We start from the raw sequence: 25,111 nt of genomic DNA on the forward strand, positions 1-25,111 counted from the left end.
GTTTGTGCAAGTATGAAAATTCTGTCAGCATTTACTCATGTCATTGGCAACCCATATGACTCTTTTTTTTCTGCAGAACACAAAAGCAGATATTTTGAAGTATGTTTCAACTACAGCTCATACAGTGAAAGAGTAGTTCCAAACAACATTGGACCTCACTGACTGTTATAGTGTGGACAAAAAAAAACCAAGACCTTTTGTAAAATATCTTCTTTTGTGTTCCAATTAAGAAAGAAAGCCATACAGGTTTGGAATAACACAAGGGTAAATGAGTAGATGATGATAGAATTTAAGGATTAACTATAACTTTAATGGTTAATTGGAAATGTTTTGTTGTGTTTAACTATTATTTAACGCAATAAAAATGACAATAAACTGCCAAAAGTCAAGCAGTGATCATCTTTTTAGACTTTTTAAGTTTTCAAATGTATTTTTAGGGCAATTTCAGTGCATTCAAATTGTCTTCACTGACATAAATGATTGAAATTATACTGAAGCTGAATAGGTTAAAAGATCAGGCTGAGGATAAAACCTAAGCAGCATTGGCATCTACTGAGGGTGCCATAATTTTTTTTCCAAGAACCACACTGTGCTATTAAAAATGAATCAGCTGAATCTATTATGCCCTCCGCTCTATTTATTTCCAGATGTCGCAATCATTGTCAAGATGCGCTGTACATGTAAACTGGACCCTGTGCTCACTGCATTATTAACCGTTTTCCAAACACTGCACACGTCCGTAAACACTTTTCAACACGCACTGCTCGTGTGCATGTGCGGCCAATGTACATCCCTTGTGCGAATGTATATATTCAACACATCCGACAACAGGACGTGAACCTGACCAAAAACCAAGGGTGTGCAATGAATAGATATACAAAACACATCCACACCCACAAACACTCGCACAAAAAGTATTTCCCATGGTCTTAAGAGCGTCTGACTGAAGCTGTGAAAACTAAACAATGCTAATCACATTACTATCCACTAAATGAGACCCAGACGCTACCCAGCTTCCCTCTCTCGCTCTCTTACTCTCTCTTCTGTCATTTTTTTTGGTGCTTTAGGCTGTTTGTGTCATCTGAAGAGCTCCAGCTGCTCAATCACACACAGACATGCCGATGGATCACTTACCTCCATCCAGACACTGTATTGCCATGCCAGTGCTGCCACTAAAGCCTGATTGAATGAGTTCATTTTGGACAGAAACTGTTTTTGTAAATTAGCAAGGGCTCCATTGTTTCTCTCAGTTCTGTGTTTGTGTTTTGACTAGAGATAACAAGACATTCTGTGTGACCCATTCCACTGTTTTCTTCCCCCTATTGGCTGATTGCTTCTTATGTGGGAGCTTGTCAGTGTCAGAATCTAAACAGGGCCAATGATCTCTGTATAATATCAGTCTTTAAATGCAAGATATTTAAAGTGTACCTAAAGTATACTTGCAATAGTTCCACTTTAGCACAATCAAATACACTTCAGCACTATTTCCGGATAACTAAAGTGCATTAAGTACAAAATTAGCTCCAATTTAGCAGACTTTAAGTACCGGTATATAAATTTAGTAAACAAAAAGTACAATTCCAGGGTATTTATATTAAGTACATACATTTGTAAATGTATTTGAAGCATACCGGTACTTAGCATAAAATAATCTATTTCAAATACATTTTAGTTTATTTATTTTTGACTAGGGTACATAAAAAAAAATGTTTTTTTTGCAAATAAAGGAAAGTGTGCAGTCATTAAACTATTTGGGCAAGAAATATGGTACAAAATAAAACATTTAATTATGCATAAATAAAGTAAATTATATATAAATAAAAAATATTGACAAAAATATTCATACATATTTAATAAATATAATTACTCACAGACTCACAATAATAACTCACAGACATTATAAAACAGATTTATCTTCTGCTTCTCATACAGTATTTCTCTTCAGCAGTGCTTGAATTCCTTCCTCATATTATTCCTGGGAAAGTGTGACAAGCCTTATGCTTTAACAGATGCTGTTTCTGTCATCCAAAAGTGCTCTAAACATTAAACGGTAGCATACCAAAGACCAAAATAGCCTCAGTATACAAGTTCTTTGTTATTTCTCTTTCTGTCAAATGTAAGAAAATGTTTAGGTGGAATCTGTAAATACTGTGACATATGGGTGTGCGGTACTTGGCGTGAATAAATCATGTAAATTACTGTTAACTGTTGACTGGTTACTGTTTTCTACTTTCATTCAATGCTATTTGAAGAGTTTAATGCTTGTAGTTGGAAGGGTCTAGTTTTGTCAACTGCTTCCAGTTATGATTGGGGGCAAAGCTTTCTTGTGTCAGAATTTATAAGGGATTTGTTAATTATAGATTATTTCATATGTTGGGCCCTAGACAACCACAACATGACGGGCCGTCCCTGCTGGTGACCCTTGTAACAGCAGTGAACTTCTATCCTCTGAGACACAATCTTCTTGTCTTTGTTCTAAAGGTATTTGTGGAGATGTATTCCCCAGACAGTGAATTAAAGAAGAGAGGCAAGTCAGACAGATGAAGACAATTTGTGTGATTGTGCCCCGCCCACCTTTAGATCTGTCCTCCTCCTTCAAGTCTGTGTTTATATTACTGGTTTTGCTATGATTTTTGAGGAACGCTGCTGTTTTGTCTTATTGTGCAATGCTGAATGTATGCCCACCGCAGACGTCTTGAGTATTCAAGACATATAAGACAGATGATTCCAACTCTGAACAGTAGCATCAAATAAGACTGAACTGAGATGCTCTAAATGTACTTTAAAGGGATAGTTCACCCAAAAATGAAAATTAGCCATCCTAGGTGTATATGACATTCTTCTTTCAGACGAATACAATCGGAGTTATATTAAAAAATGTCCTGGCTCTTCCAAGCTTTATAATGGCAGTGAATGGCCGTCTAAATGTACACATTTTTAAGTGATCCATTTCAATTCCTGTCGAACATTTCAAAAGCCCCGAAACGTCAGCGAGTTTACCCCATTCACATGTTCAGTGTTGAACAGACAGCTCACTGCAAACCAATCTGAAAAAAGCAATGAGCTCTGTTCCAATAAAAAGCGGTAAAATGTATGCCTATTTACAGTATGAGCTAGCATCATACAGAGACTGTGGTAATGTCATTAATGAATCATTTTTAACTTGGAAATACTCTGTTCCTTGTCATTTTCCTCCCCCAGTACAAACCATTGTTCCCATTGCCACATTAAAATTCCTCCTCCCAGTGCTGGGCTTTCATGTGGTTGGCGGGTGGCTTGGCTAAAGCTTATGTGTATCCATCCATACACACTCACACACACAAACGCTACCTCACACACAGTCTGAAAATGTTCCCTAGCACACATACTTTTTTCGGCAGAGCTAGCTTGGATAGATGCACTGAAGTCCTAATGCTTGCTGCTCTGAATGACTTGGCTACATTGAAGGGATGCCCCACTCGTGAAAATCATCTCTATAGTGTCATTATCAATAATTAGTAATATACACAGGAAAAAATAAAACAGGAACGACAGGCCTAAGAAATACTTTCAGAATGTATTAAGGGTTTGGTTTTACTATAATATTATAATATAAGTATCTTACAGGTATCTTATAAGTATGATATCAGATTTTAGAAAAATGTATTGGTGCTTTTTGTACATAACAATGAAAGTCAATGGGGTCCAATGTTGTTTGAAAGAAGAAAGAAAAATGCATACAGGTTTGAAAGGACATGAGGGTTTGAAAGTTTGTCTGGAAAAGACATGCTTGTCAAAAATGAGATAGAGAGGTGAAGACCCCTGGCGACAACTATGACAGAACTGACTTGTTTCTGATTGGCTGCCAGGTGTGTCAGATGGCAGATGGAAGGCTTACTCACTTTGGTCATAAAGCTAAGTAAATCAAATGATTCGTTGAAGACTGAGATAGATCATCACCCAAATATTCTTCAAACATTCTCCTGTAATTTTCCATGGTAAAAAAAGAATACATGTTTCCAATTAACAAAATGATGCAAATTATGTCAGAATCTTCATTTTTGCGTGGCCTATCCCTACAAGTAAAGCATTTCTGCAAATGTCCACATAAAAAGTGGGAATAAGTTCATTGTCATTACTCAAAGAAGTGATGGTTCGGCCTCTATTAGGCAACAGAGTGAATTTTCATCAAAATGCCCCAGTTCGACCTGTTGTGGCTGCATGTCAAACGTGGCAGCACAACAATGCGCTGGTGCTGTAATCCGTCACCACTGTTAATTGTCTGAAGCCTTAAAGTACAGGTCTGTCCATGCAATTCTATAAAAGTACTCAGACCCTTATAATTGAAATAAACAATATCTCCCAGTTAATTACTGGTCAGGCTAATTAAAGAAAGGCAGCGGTGCTGGGAGAGGAGCTTAAATATACCACTACGAGAGAGCTATGCAGGACACAATTCAAACAGGGAGAAAATAGATGGGACTCTGTGTAATTTTGGTTGTGAACCGCAGAGGAAAAAATGTATAATTTAAGCCAGAAATTATTCATTTAACATAAACGCTTGCTTTAAAAACAAAAAGTATTCATTTGAGAGGAGAGCTCTCCCTCTTTCCTTCTATCGCTCATTCTCTGCTCATTTTAGGAATAAACTGAAGTCAGTGCATCTTCTCGTGCGTGAGCGAGCGTTCTTTTAGCCGTATCCCTCACCTTTTCTTTTATCTGGCCTGATCTGAACTGATGACTGTGAGGGTGTGTGGATTATATTGAGTTTAAATGGTTTGTTTTCCACTGCTGTCCTCTCCTCCTCCGTGTCTTTTTGATATTGTTTTGCGACCGTGCAGAGGTGACCTCTCGTGTTTCTGTAGCATCTGGGACTTCCTCACAGATGTGGCGCCATTGTGTGGGCCAGACAGCACTATTCTGCCTTTCCAATCATAATGCCGCTTCTATCAATTTGCATACTTGTTTATTTTTATAGCACATTACGGTATTTTTGGAGGTTACACAAATGGCTTAAGGAGTTGCTGTGTGGGTAACATATTGATCCTGTTTTTGGCTCTTCAAAGGAATCTCTAAAGGGAGTGCTTTGAGTGAATTTAAAGACACGCTGTTGACCTCTGAGTGACTAATGTTTTTTTTCTGTTTTCGTTACTGTTTATATTTAGTTGTCACAAAAAGAGAAAGGATGCTTATTTAACATTATTTTGAATAACAAGCTGCAGTCACACACAAACACAACCACGCAGCATTTAATTTTAAAAACTACAATCACTACAAAAACGTAGCAGACATTTCATCAGCCTGACTTAAACGATCATTTAATTAAAGGTTGAAACGTGGCGTTCAATTTTCGCTCTTTTTTCTGACAAAACTTTTAAGAACCCTTTCAATAAAACGCAGCACCATCAAATCACACAACAAACTTCTTTCTAGTCACATTTACAGACCATGAACTGTGACTACAAATACTACAAAAAAATAAGTTCACATAAATGCCAAATGCTCAACCTATGAAGTAAATCGGGATGTCTTTTGTTACCGTGGATCAACATGAAGTAATGACTGTTTTAAATTTTCTTCATACTTCACAGAATGCAAGTAAACTCTCAATCTTCTGGGAGATGACAATAATGTGCACAACAATAAAGTAAAGCATTATATTGCTTCTTTGGCCCACATACTCATAAACATTCTCCATATACACACACAAACACACACAGAAAACGGACACACTATGCGAGTACAAAGACCTCGAGCAGACACAAACATGCATTCCCACAAAGTTACCACATACACACAAATACAGTTCACACGCATCTTTTTGTGACGTGAAAGTACCGCATTCTTTGCCTCGACATTTCCTTTGTTCTTCTTTAATGAGATTTTCAGACTGTCTGTGATTTAGTTATGTTGAGCAAAAGCCCTTCCTCCTCAGTGTTCTCAGACACATAAGCCCAAAACTGTATATTCTCCTGTCAACATCTCAGCAGCCAGACCTCCTCCCAGCACTACTTGCCACTCTAATAGCTCTGAACTGTAATGGAATGGCATATTAGTGTTTTACTCCCTGCGTACTGTGCAGTGCATACTGTTCCATACTGTATACTGTAATTTTAGCATTTTGGTATTTTCTGTAAGTTCCATTTCATTCACATTGGTTAATGCATTAGGTATATAAAAAATAAAAAATAAAAAAAACGAACACAACTTTTTACAGCACTTACTAATCTAGGGTCATTTCAATTTCTAAATAAACATAACATTATCATTTTTTTATAAATGAACATGAGTTACTCTAATGTATTATGAATGAATGCCAGTTAACAACAAACTGTATATTTGTGAATTAATACTAACTAGATTAATAAATAAAACAATATATAATTAAGATATATTTTTGTTATGCATATCTCAAACATTATCTAGTGATGATAAATGAAATCTTATTGTAAAGTGCTTCCTGAATGAAAAAGATGTACACTTTAGAAAACTTTTAAAAAAGTGCACGTATTACTGAAATAATATAATTTAAATGTAATTAAGTGCAAACTAAATGTAATGCTCGGACACGTAACTGCATGATCATTTCAATTAAATGAAAATGTGTTATAGTTTAAATGAATTCAAGTCAAATTAAATTGTTTAATGTACTGATAAGCATTTATAGTAAACTAAAGTACACCCTAATGTAATTTCTATTGAATGAAATTTAGTACATTTAAAATATATTAATTTTCAAATAACACGCTACAGTTAAAATTATAATTAAGTACTTCACATTTGAAATTATTACAAAGTGTACTGTTTTAAAAGTGTACTGTTAAGTAAAGTCTGTTAAGAAACAGCCATGAAAGCCAAGTAATAAACTTAAATGGCCTTTTATTTAATATTATATTAACTGCAAAAAAAAAATAATATATATATATATATATATATATATATATATATATATATATATATATATATATATATATATATATATATAAAATTTAATTAAATTATTGTAAACTACAATTTAGTTTTGTAAAAAGGGACTTTTGTATAAAAACGTTTTAACTTTTGGCGGCTCGATTAAATAGTAAATCAAGATAAAATGTTAAAATATCTGATATTGCTTCTGGTTTGTCTCACTGGAAATGGAAGTAGAAGTTCTTGTAAGTTTTTTTTCCTTCTTTTGAAAAAAATTTAATTGTAGATGTAAATTGATCAACTGTGTTGAACATGCACTCAGAGTCTGGGCACTTTTGAACTCACCATGTGCCTGGGCTGCAGAACTATGGGAGTAGCCAAGGGCGAGAAGTGCAGTCTCAACAAGCTGAGTGAAAAGGATGTCCTTCCTGACCAGCACAAACTCGGCATGTTCCTCCCGGCTCTCTCCGTCTGATATCATCCCTCCATCCATCTGCTCCACCACGCAGAAGACTGGAATCATCAGACCTGCAAAACAGTTTTTAAAAATTAAATATTAAAGTTTAAAAAAAATATTCCTATATAAAATTCCATCCACTGCTCTATTTCTCGATCAAGTGTATATAGCATCATTTTGAATTGTTGCCACGTGCTGTTCTTTTCATTTGAAATCATTAATGATTAATAGGTTCATCATTGCATTTGAATAAGGTGGACAGGGTCAATCAGTTGTCCGCCGGCCCATGCAAATACTCAACATGGCCAAACCGTCCAGATTGTGTATCAAACCAACCATCAAACCAGCTCCATTATACTCCATTAAAGCTATCATTTTTTATGATGCCTCCCTCCACTGTCAGGGCAGCTGAGCTGATATCTCCTCAAGTCAACGGACTGCGTGCTAACGGCAGGGTCACTTAATAAAATTAGTTGCTTGAGCCTCCAACGGATATGCAAACGTTTCTGCCTTGTTCGAGGTTACGGCTCATTGCGCTGTAACTTAACACATTATTTTAGTAGTGTTGACTTTGTTAACATTTAAGTAAAAAACGTTTATGATTAACCTGTAAAATATGTTGGCAAGTGATTTGGTGGGTACAGAGTCCCGTCTTTTAATGGGATGTCGGGATGCATAGTCATTCACGGCTTGTTGAGAAATAGTACGCAGTACCTAATGATGCCTGAAAAACACACATCCCACCCAAGTTACCTGGTTAATCTAGGCCTAACCAAATCTCCGTTGGTTTGTTCAATTTCCCTGAAGTGCTCAAATGCCTTCAGACCATTAATTAATACCTCAGAAATTATAGGCTGAAAGCATTAGGCAAAATCCCAGTTGTACTAATAAGAGCAGAGCAGTACTAAACTCTCTCTCAATTTATACCACACCACACACACCACACACACACACACCCATACAAATACATATACATTTACGCATGGCTCCCAGAGCCCCTCGGTTTAATCAGTCAATTCCTATATTTCTATTTCCTTTCCATTAATCACCCTGGCTTCCAGTTCAGAACGCTCTTGTGGAGTGAATTACAGACCAGGGGCCGGTGCCAATTCAAGTAAGTGAATTTCCCCCAACAGGGAAATATAACTGTCAACACACAGCAGCTCCCAGCAGTCTCTCTCTCTCTCTCTCTTTTTTTTTTCTGCTAGCTCCCATGGGCTCATCCCTGTATACCCTGTATGAGTACGGTTTCATCATAAGATAACAGCATGTGTGCGAAGCCTGTGTCTGACTCATTTTTATGTGTGTGTGTGTGTGTGTGTGTGCGAGTGAGTGGGTAAGTCTCTGTGTCTGTTTGATTGTCTGTTTTAATGCTCTTTAATGCCAGATCATATTTTTTTTGTCTATCTTTTTTTCAAATGTTTGTCATTTGTTAGAGTTACGCACTTGTAAGCATATCTATGGACTATACTGTTACTATAATTACTGCGCAATTGCTTTAAACTGTATATAAATGTGCCACTGCCATTGACTAAAGTAACAATATTAAATATTTTGAAATATAGCATTCTGCAAATTAACATTATTTTTATATTTTTGAAAGAATAGATAAACAGCCTATACATTTTTTATATTTGTATCAGCCAGATAAAAGCAAAATTGCATTAGATAATAATAATTCTAATCATAACATATATATTGAATTGACCTAATTTTATTTTATTTTTATTTTTTAAGTTCATTCCATTTGCAAATTGTTTTTAAATAATTTGCTGAAGAGGTAAAACTTAAGATTTATATTTTCTCTGAAAAACAGACTTAATGTCTTGTGCAAATTTGCAAGTAACTTAACTTTGTTTGACATACTTTAGCTGGACAACAAGAAAAGAAAAGAAAAAAAGATTAGGGATTTTGAGCAATCCAGGCATGTGTCTGAGTGATTTTGATTCCATGTCTGACTTGTGTGTGGCCCACTCTTTATTGTTCCATTGTGGTTTGGAGAAGACTGCTTCAAGACAACCTCTTATTAAGACTAACCATTCAGCCCATCTGCCAGGGCACAGGAAGAGAAAGCCCCACTACTTTCCTCCTCCACCTATTCCAAAACATTCTTAAGAAAAGAATCTGTTGACATGGATATTTTGTCAAATCAAATCTGCTTCAGAGGTGTACAGCAAATGATACTCACACATACACACAGTCATGAACAAACACACAGTATGTGTTGCTTGACCCCTGAGAAATATCTAATCTATATCTGATATGTGGCTTTATGATTGGCTGCACACATTGCTCGCTGTCAAGGTGAATTACAGCTTGACCTTGATGACATTTTGGCCCAATGCATCACATCAGGGATTACAAAGTGTGAGTGATGATAGAATATGACACTTGTGCTGTGGCTGTGTGTTGTTGGACACATACTGTATGTTTCCTTAGAGGACAATATGTAACAGCTTTATTGTCAGAACCACATTACCTTCACGTGTAACTGTATGCGGGTTTGCGGACATGATAATGAAGCAGTCACAACAGTAGGACTGAAAGTTTAGGAGAAAGATAAAAGTAGAAACAAATGAGATAACTGTTAATAATTTGATGATGCAAGTCCAAATAAAAAACTCTATCTAGAAAAAAAAATTACGATATCTGACTTGTCATTTGTTTTTTGAGAAAATGTACCTGAATTAAAACAGTTCATGTCCATGTTATGTGTCAACTACCCCTGTGTAAAAACATATTTAAAGCCATTCAATAATCACAGCTGTGACCATACCACTGTATGTGGCAATTCGTTAGGATCACTGTAATCAATATGACCCCCCTTCTGATACACACGCTACTGTTGCAATCAATAACTGGCCATGGGGAATAAATCAGCACTATATAGTGCTACTTAATTCACTGAGCTTATAGTGGCCACAACACTCCTGTGAGCTGATACAGTGGTGTATGGGATTAAATTGATCTGCATCGTGCACTATTTTAAACCAAGCTGAACGTGTAGCTAGATGTGCTGTTCGATGTTTATTCACTTAAAAAAATTATATAACAATTATATCACTAATATATATATTTATATTTGTTGAAGCAGTGGTGTAGTGGTTGGTTAGAATCTGTGCTCCAGGGCAGCACATTGTGCCATGATGCTAGTGTGCATGATGCTGGTTTGAATTTGGCCTGCAACATGTCCTGTTCCCATCTCCCTCACCATTATTTTCTCTCTTTCTCCACTTTACTACTATTTAAAGATGAAAGACTAAAAAAAGGTACTATGATATAATAGAAATGGAGGCATAGAAAAGGTTGTGAATGTCTTACCGCTGAGAGGTCTCTGTGAGGCCCCGTTGTGGCGACTGCGGTGACCTGTAGGGCTGCCATTGAGTTCCAGACGGCCCATCTTTGGTGGGGGGCCACCGATATCAGGACTGCTGCTCCCACGTCGCTCGGGGCTCTCCCGCAAACGAGGGCTCTCTCCTCCGCAGCGCTCCATCCCCCTCCACACTACAGAGGGAACACCAGCCAGAGGATAAGGACCTGGGACAGAGAGGGAAAGAGTGAGAGACCTTATGAAAACAGTATCAATGCATATGCTTTTTTTTAATGAACATCATAAATTGTATATCCAAAAACAAAAATGAGTAGGTATTAGCATAAGAGTAAATGCATTGGTGATATAATACAGTTTTTCTAAAATACAGTCGCTTTGGTACATTTCTCAGATCACAAGGGAAATTCTCAAAACTACATGTTTAACCTCCACATCATCTAGTCACTTGTGCACATCATTTTTTTTAAATAAATAGCAAATGCTTTGGTACATTCATGTAATTGATTATGCACAATTGTCTGCTGTTTCCTACATTAACAATTGCTTTTGTCATGTTGATTAAAATATATTATAACTGTTTTCCTGTTGAAGTCTTATGTGTGTGTGTGTGTGTGTGTGTGTGTGTGTGTGTGTGTGTGTGTGTGTGTCTCTTTTCCTTTGTATCGCAATGGCATGACTCTGTAATTTGTTGACAGACCAACAGTAAAAGTGTAATTGTGAATACTGTCCAGTCTCTTGCAATCAATATCCCACATAGAGTAATGTGTACATTTGTGCTGTTGAAATGTATATATGTCATACAGATAAAGTGCAGTCTTGTGTAGACATAGTTTACATCTGAAAATACTGACAGAGTACACTGTTATACTGACAACACGACTTAGCATTTTGACTATCTTGTTTGTGAACAATGACACATGGACTTATTCTGATGGCACTGATATGTTCATTGACATAAAAACTTTTGAGAGATTAACTGGATTTAGAGCAAGTCACAGGCTTTTGCAGGTAATCCATTGTGTGGTGCTGTTTGTAGGAATTGTTTTTGAGAAATGCACTTAAACTGGTTTGCTAAATTTAAGGATGATTCTAGAAATGTACCAAAGCGACTGATAATTTTTTATATATATATATAACGACATAATACATTACAGTATGTTCTTTATTTTATTTCCAATTCAAGGTAAAAAAAAAAAAAATGGTCCTCCGTGATAATGGATAATGATTCATCATTTTGATTCAATAAATCATTAATTGAGTCCAACCCTAAAAGGAATCAAATAAGAACTTGCTAAATAAATAAATTGAGATTCTGAAAACAAGTTATCAAAGTTCTTAAAGATCTTATTTGATTCTTAAAGGACTGCATACAAATTATGACTGAAATTCGATTAGCATTTTACTTTAAATGATTTTTTTTTTACAAGAAAACACACATCGCTGCTTTACACACAAACTGAACAGCTGCTGCTATCAGACAACAACACAAGGACATCCAACTCGGTGTCACAAAATAAAGGGAATAGTTTAAGAGGACGCTGGCATCTTATCAAGACTATCAGCAAACAGAGAACCTGAGGCCCATGTGTCTAGTTCTGCTTCAGCGTCTATGGGGAATGTAAACTGATGTGTATTTATATGTGGAGCCAAACAGTCAGGCCTCTAGGCAAATATTCTATATGAAAGCAAAGATGCTCAAAATCTTTTTATCAATTGTGACCCTGGACCACAAAACCAGTCACAAGGGTCTTGTTTTTATTTTTATTGAGATGTATACAACGCTGAATAAATAAGCTTTTCATTGATGTATGGTTTGTTAGGATAGGACAATATTTGGTCGAGATACAACTATTTGAACATCTGGAATCTGGGGGTGCAAAAAAATCGAAACATTGAGAAAATCGCCATTAAATTTCTGCATTTATGTTCACGATTGTGCTGCATTCAATACATTTATATATATATATATATATATATTTACGGTAGGAAATTTACAAAATATCTTCATGAAACATGATCTTTACTTAATATCCTAATGATTTTGGCATAAGACAAAAATCAATCATTTTGACCCATACAATGTATTGTTGGCTATTGCCACAAATATACCCGAGCGACTTGTGACTGGTTTTGTGATTCAGGGTCACAATTATTAAGTTACTTTAAGATGTTCAAATGATATCTGCATGTGTGTGTGTGCGCAAACGTAGTATTTTTGAATGCACGTGGATGTCTGTCCACATTTGCTTGAGCCAGGGATTTCCGTGGGGACAATTTCCAGAGGTCTTTGTTTTACAGCCAAAGCTTTAATATTGGTAATGTTCATCAGAGTCAGTGCCAGGCTGTATTGAGTCCATGCCAAAAGTTAAAGACTAGAAACATACAGTACTCTCCACTTGAGGGCTTTCATTTGCATATCACTTATACAGAGGGACGATAGATTAGATAGATAGATAGATAGATAGATAGATAGATAGATAGATAGATAGATAGATAGATAGATAGATAGATAGATAGATAGATAGATAGATAGATAGATAGATAGATAGATAGATAGATAGATAGATAGATAGATAGATAGATAGATAGATAGATAGATAGATAGAGAGTGGTTATACAGAAAACATAAGTCTCTTCTCTGGACTTGACAAGAAAAACATCATTATGGAACATAAAAAAGTCCAATGAGAATTACAAGCTGGAGCTAAATTTTCAAAATGAATAATAAATTAAAAACATTAGCCTCTGCGTGATTAAAAACCTAACTCGGGTCCAGAAATCAAGTGTCTGAATTCTTTAGAGTTTAATAAGCGGGTGGGAGGAAAAACACTTTAAAAGCATTTGAATGGAAAGAAATGTGTTAAGTGTGCTGCTGAGGCAAGAAGAACTGATGGTCCACACTGTACTTTCACACTTACGAGCGCACACAACAAAGAGATTTACAGAGCCTTTGAGACAGTTTAATAAAGCTCAAGTGTGAACAATACTCTGCAACAATGGACATGCATGCTTATGAAAACACTCGCATATATATACAAAATTAATAGCATCCATTAAACACAGCTTTCCAATTAAAACTGACATTCCCCCAGTGCACATGCAGCCATTACCTCTCATTTCTGTTGTACTCATCATGCCAAAGTTTTTTAAAATGACAAAGTTTAAGTTTAAACAATAAGGTCCTAAAGTGTAACAGATACAACGCACTGCTGTGTAAGATCACTGTGATCCACTTTAACTCTATGAGGCGAACAGATCTGCTTTTAATTAACAGCTCGTCTGTGGGCTTGCCCATTAGACTTGCAGTCCCAGGGGTAAAATAAAATCTCTTCAAGAAGTGTCTCTAGTTGTTTCAGAAACTTGCACAGAACCAAGAGAGAAATCTAAAGAATGAAACCGCAAACGGACACAATGTCCATTGTGCTTGATGTGTTCACTGCCTTAAGTGACTGAGAGCTTTTCATCTGCTTTCCTACAAGCTGCTCTGTATTATCAACCCTCAAAGTCTTTTATCGGTCTTAGTTCATCTGGCACTGATGGGCTGTCTTTGTTCCTTCCTTCACTGGGCTTCACAGGTTCAAACCTGTCTGATTTTAATGAGTCTTCCGATCCCAATCAAGAGGTTGTCTGAATCTCCTCTCCCATCTCTATGCCAATCGCTCTCTCTCGCTATCTCTCTGATCCTCCTCCACCCCAGCACCAAATATTTGATGGGTAGATAAAACCAGCTCTAGTGTGTCTGCCGTCAATCACGTACGGAGATGACAATGGCTATGCAAAGATGGTGCTGTAAAAGTTTATTCTGGTCAATACACACCGGCTGTGACAGATCAATACAAGCTTACTGAAGAGGCACACTATAATATAAGATTTTGGATACTTTTGCAAAAAAAAAAAAGTTTTGGAATTCATTAACTCAAGTGCAAGGTGAAATAAATTGTGTGATTAAGATGGTAAAAAGCCCTATAATTCAGCACTAAAAGATCTCAGATTTTGCCAAACTAATGGTGAAATGGCTTCATCAATGCTTTATCAGCAAAGTGTATTCCTCTTTTTCATCAACAGACTAGAGATAAATTAGTTGTTTTTGTCCAAATTAAAATGAACTATTGGAAAACATACGCTGGAGAGCTGTTAATAAATTCAATTTAAGTTTCGTATTCAGAGAAATTATGTTCATAAGTTCTTAAAGTGATAGTTCACCCAAAAAATAAATAAATATTGAAAATCTTTAGAATCCCCCCCCCCCCTCCACAATTTTTTTTTTTCTGTTTCATAAAAGAAAGGGGTTTAGAATAACATCAAGGTAAGTAAATGATGACTTTAAAATTTTTAGGTGAGCTATTCCTTTAGTTTACAGTCATCATAAAAGTGTGATTGGTCGTAAGTGCTGTCCTTCCGATTGGTTGACATCAGTTAAAAAGAGTAATAAATGTCTAACCAGTACAAGGTATCAGGAATATTCAGCGAAAATTATGAAGATAAAAAACTGAAAGCATGATCTTGATTCAACATTAAGAAATTGCTTACAGTAAGGTGATTAATAGCAAGAAGCCTGTAAAATACAGAAGTTGTAGTATTTAAAATAGAACAGCTTACAAATATGCAGTGTTTGTGAGCTAATAAAAAGCATATAACCAGCCCTCCTGACAAATGACACACAACATGCAACACAACAGCACACTACATTTCAATGTTGTACCAATAGGTATTCACAACCAGATACACGGTTCCATTTTTATTTGTAATGCTTGCAGCCACACATTACAAACATAACTAATGACTGTTATGTTTAGGGGTAGATGAGAGAAGCCAGACAAGGGAGTGGAACAGAACTCCGATCCCATGAGACTCGAATTTCCAAACTACGACGACCACACTGCAGAGACTCTCTCTTAACCATGCGATATATACATTTTCTGCTCTTTCCCTCGCTAACCTACCTCTGCCTTCCACATTGCACTTTTTTCTTTGGCAATAAGAGTGGCCTCTGCCAGTTGTACCACACGCAGGAAACTGAGGGCAGTAAACGACACACTACTGATCTGACTATGCTCACACTGTCAGTCAGTATACACAGAAGGGAAAGAGTGATATCGAGAAATCCTGAGAAAAAAGGCAGATGTTTGGGAAAAGAAAGAGAGAGAGAGAGAAATGCTGCCTACCAAGATGACAAAAAAAAAGCAGTTTCACAAATTAGGTATGGAAAAGGTTGTTTGACAAGAGTGTCCAATTTCTTACTGTTTTCCAACTCAAAATAATAAAAGCCCTTTACCCGGCAGCAGTTAATAACAACTAATAGAGACACGCATGCAAATGAGTAATGAGATAAAGCCGTGTGTTGTTACAGAACATGGTGGTATCGTGGTATCTCTGTGTTGACGACATGCTAAGGCGTTAACCTTATTGACCAGGGAATAGGGCTGTGATACTCATTTATTGCAGGGTTATTAAAGCATCGGCTCAGTCAGGGTACAGATAAAGCAGGTGAAGATGGTTGAGGGATTCGTATTGAAGGCCCCTCGGTGTCTCACAGGTGTGTGCGTTGGGAAGGGAAGAATAGATAGATAGCAGCTTATCACCCATGAATTTGATGGCAGATCAAACTGTAACCAAGACAGATGATTACACTGGAAACATACATAAGACAAGCTTGATACTGGGGCTTCCTTGGATATACACACACACACACTATTTTATTCACAGACCATGTCCTGTTAGATAGAAGGGCATAAGTGTTAATAAGATAATAATGAATTGATTGGTGTGAGAGTAAAGAAACAAATATACCTGCCATAATGTGGATGAGTGTGCAAATAAACTGGACATGTGCAGAAAATATGCCGATTTAGATACAACGAGAGGGCGCGACAGACCTTCCGGTGAGCACGTTTAGTTCGCTAATAAACATCTTATACAGTAAAAGATAAAGAGTAAGCAGCAGTTTATTATGTTCTCCCTAAATCTCTTGGTCTGACTCGCACATAGACAAAAGCAGCCAAACACAAGTGTACACAAACACTCAACACACACAAACCACAGAGCAGGCTCACTGCTCTGACACTTCCAGGGACCACACATTGACTCACAAAAATCGCACATGGTAGACTACAATGAGCAGGGCTATAAAACACACATGAACACACACATATTGAGTTGGTGACTGCGGTCTAGGTTTAGGTGTGTAGTGTAAAATGGTTTGATAATATATAAACATATATATAGGGGCTAGTTGTTACACAGTAAGTTGTTACAATGATTATTTCTGTTTCTTTTTTTTGAGTCAAAACTCCACTTAATTTTTTTTTTCTCTCTAGAAGTGGTTTTGCAAGGTTTCAAAACACCTACTTCAAAACCCTCCTAAATTGGAATATGTTTTGTGTATTATGTCCTTTCAAAAAGTTTTTAATAAACACAATGATGCCATAGGCTTACTTGCATATTCAAGTAAGAGTCAACATAACGAAGACAGATTTTAATTGTTAAACTTTTACAAGGCTATTTATAACAAATTTCAAGTTGTCATATTTAAAATAGCCTATATATATATTTGCTGGCCAAAAAAAAAAAAAATCGTAATGTAGCTACATTTGAAACTTTTGCTGTTTCAATAGGCTAATTGTTTTGTGTTTGTATTATTGTTTTACTGTTTAAGAAAAATCTTTCTAAAAAAAATAGTCTATATAATTCTGATAATAGGGTGCTTAATAGCAGTTTCAACAATGACAACTTACCCACATATAGTGTGAAATGAACTGCGTGAACTGTATTCTTTGGACAACAACGATCGAATATCTATTGTCTTAGCTAAGACAATTCAAAATTTGTCTTTCAAAAATAAATCTATTCTGAGAAAAGTTTTGTCTAATTTAGAAAAAAATATTTTTATTTATTTATTTTTAAATACAATTATTTATTTATTTATTTATTTTATAATAATAAAGTTAAAAACAATAAAATGACCAAATTCGATCGTTGCCAAATTGCCATGTGTTTGCGGAGAGGCGAATGAATGGCATACAAATGGCAGTTAGTTAGGCCTTGCCGAGCTATTGACTGAGAATGAATAGCTGTCAGGGACTAGATCTTGTAGCGGAAGAATATGGTTTTATGAATTTGCATATTACATAGATATTAGATAATGCTTTATTGAGAATGCAAGAAATAGTCTACTAGCCTTTCGTAAAAGGCAATGCTATATTGTAAATACGCAGTAGGTCGCTGCCCAATTTTTTGTAACTCTTTTATTATTATGACATTGCGAGGCACTAAACAACTCTTCTCCTTTCATGCACATGACCCAGCGGCAGGTGTCTTATGTATTAAACAAAATAATTAACAGGTATTGTAAGTAGGCTACAAGCTAAAATGGTTATGGCGCTAAACTTTCCCTGAAGTCGAAGGAGCTGGAGAAAACATGCCGTGGATAAATGTTGGATTTGATCCATTCTGATGGGCTCCCCAAAGCGCGAGATTAAAGGATCCTCAGCGGCTTCCATCTATTACAAATTACTGAGACCTATAGACCTCTCTGTTACGGAGACTAATTAACTTTTTTCCCCAGACTTTTGGTCTTGGTTAAGAAAACGTCTCCGCTGGCTATGGGAGCCAAGTTTGTGCAAATGAATAATGGATACATCAATGTAACTTTAAAAAGAAACAGAAAGATCTCTAACGCTGATGGCAGCTATATAGCAACTATACCTCCCTCTTGCACAGGCATGATTTTGTGAGTGACTCTTCAAATACACTGCTCTAAAGTTTTAAAGTGATGTATACATAACTCGGAGTTTGAACTGACAGGGGAAAAAATATCGAATGTAACATAATAACAAATCATGTGCCTCGGCATGTGCGTTTTTGTTTTTGATTTAGCATTTACTTCATAGTTCAGAGTCTAATAAGAGTAAAACTGTGAACTGTGGTTCCATTTTCATGTAATGTGTATTGTATTCGACAACAGATTTCATTACTTAGGGCTAATTTGGAAAGTTTTTTTTTTTTTTTTTTAAGCACGGCTCGGTTCACTTACGTCTCCCAATGTTTAAGAAAAATTCACGAGCTCTGTATGGAAAAAAAAATCTAAATTACATTAAAGACTTGTATCATTAAAAAATATTGTGCTAAAGAAAACAGTGACGAGATCTTTTACTCGAGATGTTCTAAATAGGCTAATTTAGCTACATTGAGTAGACAGGTAGGCTATTTGGTTTATTTCGTCGCATTATTAGGCTACAGTTATGTCTGACTGATTTAAATAGCCTATCTCGAAACTATCATGCGATAAAATAAATATATTTTATGGTTTTCTTGATTTAGATTTATTCTGTGCAGTAGCCTATATTAAATTGTACCCCTAAATGACCGTCTTAGTACAGTTTAGACTGGTTCTACATTTTTATCAAATAGATTTAAATAAATTTAATCAGTTTGAAAACCATTTTAAATGTATCGAAAAAGAAAAGTATAATTATCTTATAAATAGGCTATATTTTAATAATATTCTATAATATGCTCTCTATATTGCTTCAGGTTCTCCTAACAACGGCTCTTTCTCCTCATAAAAAAATAAAAACTCAAATAGCATTGTTTAACAACGTGAGGTAGGCTACCTAAAACACATAAGGTTCTACAAAACATGAACCATCAGCGAAATGTCTCATACCTGCATGCTATCAAAGTTGCTAACCTTCTTAATAGGAAAAACAGCAATAGAATAATACGCCAATGTTGTTAAATGAAAGAAAGTTTGCAGTTAAATAAATCATAAACGCTAAGGGCTAAAATGTAGGCTACTTGACACATTGAACATAATTAGCTGTTTAATTGTTTTTATTTTGTTTTGGTCTTCTTCATTAATTCTATAAAATAATATAAGAAGCATGATATTTTCGTTATAAAGTCTCAGATTCCTTCTCTTAGAAAATTAGGATATCACATAATGTCCATTAATAAATAGGCTACACACACACACACACACACACACACACACACACACACACACACACACACACACGATGAGAGAAAAAAAGTCAAACACGTGTGACGCTAAACTTGAGGCCTATAATGTTGAGGCTGTAATAAAACAGAATTTCCCCTTAAAAAATATTTCAGTATGTCTCATAATAATGCATTGTTTCGCTAGCCCTGTGAAATGTTTAAATAATAAAAAAAGCTTAAAATTCTTTTTAAACCAGATCCACCTCGAGGCCTTAAAACTCTTTTATCAAAGACACTCATAGAGCGTAATAATTTATTAGAGAATATCGACAATCTGCTTTATGAAATAAATGGTTTAGGTTAAACCGAATATAATATTCTTTAAAGAAACCGTCAGTGCACAGGGTGCATGACTTTGATCCTCTTGTTCTAAACATTCCTGACTTTATAATTGAGTTTTAAACTATAATTCGTGTATCACTTTTTTTTTAAATTAAATTTAGACTACAGGAAAAAAAATCTTAAATTATTATTATTAGGCTATTTAATAAATTAAATTTTCGGGAATATCAAAAATGTAAATGTTTCATTGGCAAATGTCCCCCTCTATTGCATTCTGCATTTTACTCTTTCAACGTCAATCCCCATCTAAGCTAAGTGCTATAACTTTCAGCAAATGACTTGTTAAATGAAGAAAATAACGTGACAAAGGTGTTGCACGTGTCTTAATGACAGACTGTTATTAGGAATATGCCTTCTAAACGGCTATTTGGGCCTATATTTATTTTCTTTATAAAGGCCTCGAATAATTCACTTTCATATTCAAACACAATATTTGTGTTATGTCTATATTCGGAATGGTTATAGTTAGATTTGAGATGTTGCTTGGTTGCAATAGGTTATGAACCCGTTGTTACTGTAGCAGTTACATGAATGCGCTAAGCATCGGATGAAAGAAGACGAAAGTTATGTTCTGTTGCACTTACTGCTTATGGCGTGTCGGTACCTCGGTTGGCCGTTGAGAGGGCTCTGTCCATTGATTAAAAGTATTGAATCCAGGGCTGGGCTTCTCGCTGCCTCGCGGAGGGCTGAATACGGCAGGGTTCGGTGTTGGACACTTGGGCTCCGTGCGCTGTGCGCTGAGACTGAGCCACTGGAACTGAGAGACTCCGAGCTGAGGGGTACAGGTAGCAGGAGACAGACAGCATGAAGAGAGAGAGAGAGAGTGCGCGCGAGAGAAGAGAGAGAGAGAGAGAGGACAGTGCACGAGATTGAACACAGCACAGAGATCCCGAGAAGTTCCGAGAAGCGACCGACGACAATCTCTCCTAGTGCGGAATCTTCTTCACTGTTTACCGCGAGTTTGAGTCACGAGTGTCCGTGGCAGAACTGAAAACCTCAGCAGTGGGCGCAAAGAGAGCATCAAAATCTGAAAACGTCCGACTACGTTGCTGCATGCACATAGAGAAAAACAGCAAAAACAGACGTCAAGTATCTGCTTTGTGCGATGCGGACATTACCTACTACAACGGCGTAAAAATCTCAAGAGCAACAATGTGAGTGTGTCACTTTCAATCTCTCCCTTGAGCGGCACGCGGACTGACGGAGAGCCGAGAGAGGAGTGGGAGTGGGAGGAGGACTGGAGAGCAAACGTGGAAGTGTGACAGGGAGGGAGGGAGAGAGAGAGAGGGAGGGAGGGAGAGAGAGAGAGGGAGAGAGAGAGAGAGAGAGAGGGGGGGCTGTACAAGGTAGGCTAAGTAATTAATGCATTCCATGTATAAGGTATCAATAAAGCGACATATAGTTGAACTTCTGTTTTGAACAATGATTTATACTGCTTGTGTTAACGTTAGAAGCTTTAATTGTATAGTTCAGTCATTTATTTCTGTCGAGAACTTGTTTCAGATCAATTGCACCCGGCATCCCTTTTCATTGTAGGCTATTTGATTTTACGCGATCTGAAAGCATCGCTGTCGTGTCAGTTCACTTATTGTTATTGTAAGGTTTTGTGGGTTAATGGGTTTAATATTAAAACGGATAATGGAAAAATCTTGTTTGGAAATGATTCAAGAGGCACTCTCACGTGAACACCGACTGCTTAAAATGCCGCTAATTCAGTTTCTGTGTCTAGGCTATAGCGGAATTGTTGTTGTTGTTGTTTTAATGGAATCACCTTCAAATTGTTGATATTTTTTCCCCATATCACATTGAAAGTGACAGAGTCATTTCGTGAGATAGCGTTGGTAGAGATGACAAATCAAACACAAATGACACCAACTCAAGAAGCTGTAAACTGTAGACTGGAGATCCTCGAGATTTTGACTGTTTATGATGTGCACTGGCAGCGCTATATTGTCCAAGAGGAACGAGCAGGAACACGGGGGAAAAGAGGTTCCTCTTCAAGGGTATCACCATACAAGCTGTCAAAGTTCAACCTAAAACTTAGTACTCGAAAACTGGGACAATATAGTTCCTAAACAGATAATTTACAACAGTTTGTTCATTTCTATAACTATGGCCTCAGTTTGTTTGTGTTTATCTCAGATAAGCTGCCTGCATCACGTGAAGGTTTAAAAGCATGCATATTCAGATTTACAGGTATCATTCATATGCTTGTACAAAAGTATCTTACCTTTTTCCAGAGTGGTTTAATGGGAAGTCATTAGCAATGGCGCGTGCAGTTGGCTGGTCTGCTGCTTTGAGACACTCTGGGGTGTGTGAGCGAACGCTGGCTGATTCTCCAACCTCATTCGTCACTATAATAATAGAAGATAATGATCACGACGATGATGGTGATGCAGCGTTGCGTGACAGCTCAATTGCAAACTGGAATTGTGTTGATAATAAAGGACTAAATAATATCGATAATGAACTTGTTAATACACAACTCGATTCTGTTACCTGCAGGTCAGAATGAAGCCACAGAAAACACTTTAAAATATTAGCTGGATGTCACTTCTCAAATGTGTTCCTATGTGAATTTGACGTTCCTGACATAAATTTACGTAAACTAAATAGGAAATAGCCTACAGCCTGCGTATACCCTAATCTTGGGTGCAAGTGTTCATTTTGATGTATTGTATGGCATATAAGGTCACTAACAAAATGAAAACATCTACAAGAATGTGTTTCCCATCAGCTAAAGTTATGCTTGTTTCATCATACTCTTTCACTCTCACAACTCATTATGGCTAAGAATACACTCTAAAACATGCGGTGTTATTTCAACCCAAGGTTGGGTCAAATATGGACAAAAAAAGACGCAAACGTTGGGTTTGTCCATATTCGACCCAAACATTTTTTTAGAGTTTACAAAAAATTCGTTAAATAACAGGTCTATATTACATAGAAAATAAACAAAACCGTAGTAAAACATCAATAATTATTATTGCTTTGTTATTAGGCTGTTATTATTAGCCTATTATTATATCTGATTGTCTTGTTCACTTTGAAAAACGGCACATTTAAAAAAAATGCATGGAAGCAAACAAAGATCCAATTAAAATTATTAACAAAATTATAATTAAATATTTGGGTTAGTATTTTAACCCCAAATTATTAGATCGTTGTATTTTTCATCTTGCATAATAAAATAAAAAAAACGATCAACGTCTATCATAACTTGAAACCACAGAGCGCGCTCTCTCTCTCCTCTCTCGATGAATAGTTTCTCTCGGCATTTGAATGCTGCATTTGAACTGTATTCCATAAATACGACTTCCTTGTGAAAATTAATATTTTATCGCCTGGGCCACAACAGCAGATTTACAGATGAGTAAATATGACAAACTAGCATTAACTGAATCCATGAAATGGATAGATAGATAGATAGATAGATAGATAGATAGATAGATAGATAGATAGATAGATAGATAGATAGATAGATAGATAGATAGATAGATAGATAGATAGATAGATAGATAGATAGATAGATAGATCGAGATAGATATTATGAACGCGTAGGCTATACTGTTCAAACTGCATACGGACGATTTTATTGTCTTTTAATAAACTTTTCTGTAACCGTATTAATTGTATTAGGCTATATAAGGACACGTTTTTTGGTTCAAATCTCAAAGTAATTTTACAAGCTCATTAAGCTCTGTAAATATGAATATTCATTTTATTTTGTATGGATTTCACAAAACAATTGAACAAATTGCAATGACACTGCTCCCCATTTAGAAGAAAAGGGAACTTTAACCAAATGCGTTTTTTTTTTTTTTTTTTGCAAACATTATGTGGTTTATTTGTCGCAGAGAATGCTTCTCTAATTGATGTGAACTTCTTGCACGCAATTGCTTGGTGTATCGAGCACATTTAAATTATTGAGCTCTGGTTTTGTAAACCTTTTTTGAGCATCTTTCTTACGGTCCTCATGAGCTCTCCCTTTTCCATTTCTTGGGTAACTGGGGATCTAAAATTAGCTGACTACTTGGAGTCAAAACTACATTCAAGCAGAAAGGTTCAAACCGTGAAAAATTTAAAAATATATATGCCCGAGACTTCGAAACCAGGAAACAATTCAGGTTGAGAAAGTAAATAATAGAAATAGAAAGTAAATAATAGAAAAGATGTAATTTCCCCGATGAATCTGTAAAACATGACAATAATAACGTGTAGGTTTGAGAACGCGCGGTGCTGCTGTCTCAAAGTAAATCATAGAGCACGTCTAAAAATTGATTGGAATGATCAAAGAATGAACAATAGCTAGGGCTACATTTTACATTTTTTCAAAAGAAATGTAATTAATAAATTAATTAATTTGTTGCACAATTATCACATAAAATGATTTAAATTATGCAAAGGTTTATGCATAGCGAAAACCTAATTTAAATTCAAGGAGGAAAATAGCAAGGCCAATTATTTATTTTAGGCTATAGGCCTATGTGGAGCAGTTTTCGCAAATCACCATGTGTACAAATTGAAGCTAACTACGAATTTACACTAACTTTACCTGACAAAAGGTAACATCATTATATTGAATCGCACATGTTCGTCGTCTTGAGTGAGTAACGTGTGCTGAAAAGGTGATATAGTGCCTTCAGGTCATTGCTGATAGGCTGGCTGGTCTAGTATGTGGAAATAGCATCGTCTAGTGGCCAGAATCAAAACTACACCTCCAATTACTGTGATTCCAGAAGTAAGGGAAGTTGTATTAAATTAGTTTTAAATTGTATTGTATGTGATTCTTTTAGGCGTACACAGGGCTGAGATGGAGTGGAGGTGTTGGGCGATTCAAAGAAAAAATTAATATTATTTTCACTCTGTAACTAAAAAAATGCACAAATGGCTATAACCTACCTATAGATTGAAACCAACGTGAACCTCTTCAAATTTCAAAGGTGACTATGATATGACCAAACCGTATGGAAGAAAGAACACAAGGTTTGTTATCAGAATGTCTAAACACAATTTACTGAAATTAGTAAACGATTTTTATCAAGAGCATATAAAAGACAAAACTAACGTAACGAGTAGCCTATAGGGCGGCT

General features: G+C 36.1%; 1 protein-coding gene across 1 annotated transcript in view; it reads right to left on the bottom strand.

The window, feature by feature from the left end:
- The window catches only part of satb2 (SATB homeobox 2), a gene marked incomplete at its 5' end in the record, with an annotated part of 44,589 nt that extends 22,223 nt beyond the window's left edge, over positions 1-22,366 (bottom strand). The window contains 5 exon segments of the mRNA XM_079619933.1: positions 7,234-7,416; positions 10,667-10,882; positions 20,603-20,790; positions 22,249-22,270; positions 22,273-22,366. Of these exon segments, the coding sequence (XP_079476059.1) occupies positions 7,234-7,416; positions 10,667-10,882; positions 20,603-20,790; positions 22,249-22,270; positions 22,273-22,366 (703 nt within the window).
- Positions 22,367-25,111: the final 2,745 nt, after the last annotated feature.

This window comes from Phoxinus phoxinus (genome assembly GCF_949152265.1).
Source record: "Phoxinus phoxinus genome assembly, chromosome: 7".
Lineage (NCBI taxonomy): Eukaryota > Metazoa > Chordata > Actinopteri > Cypriniformes > Leuciscidae > Phoxinus > Phoxinus phoxinus.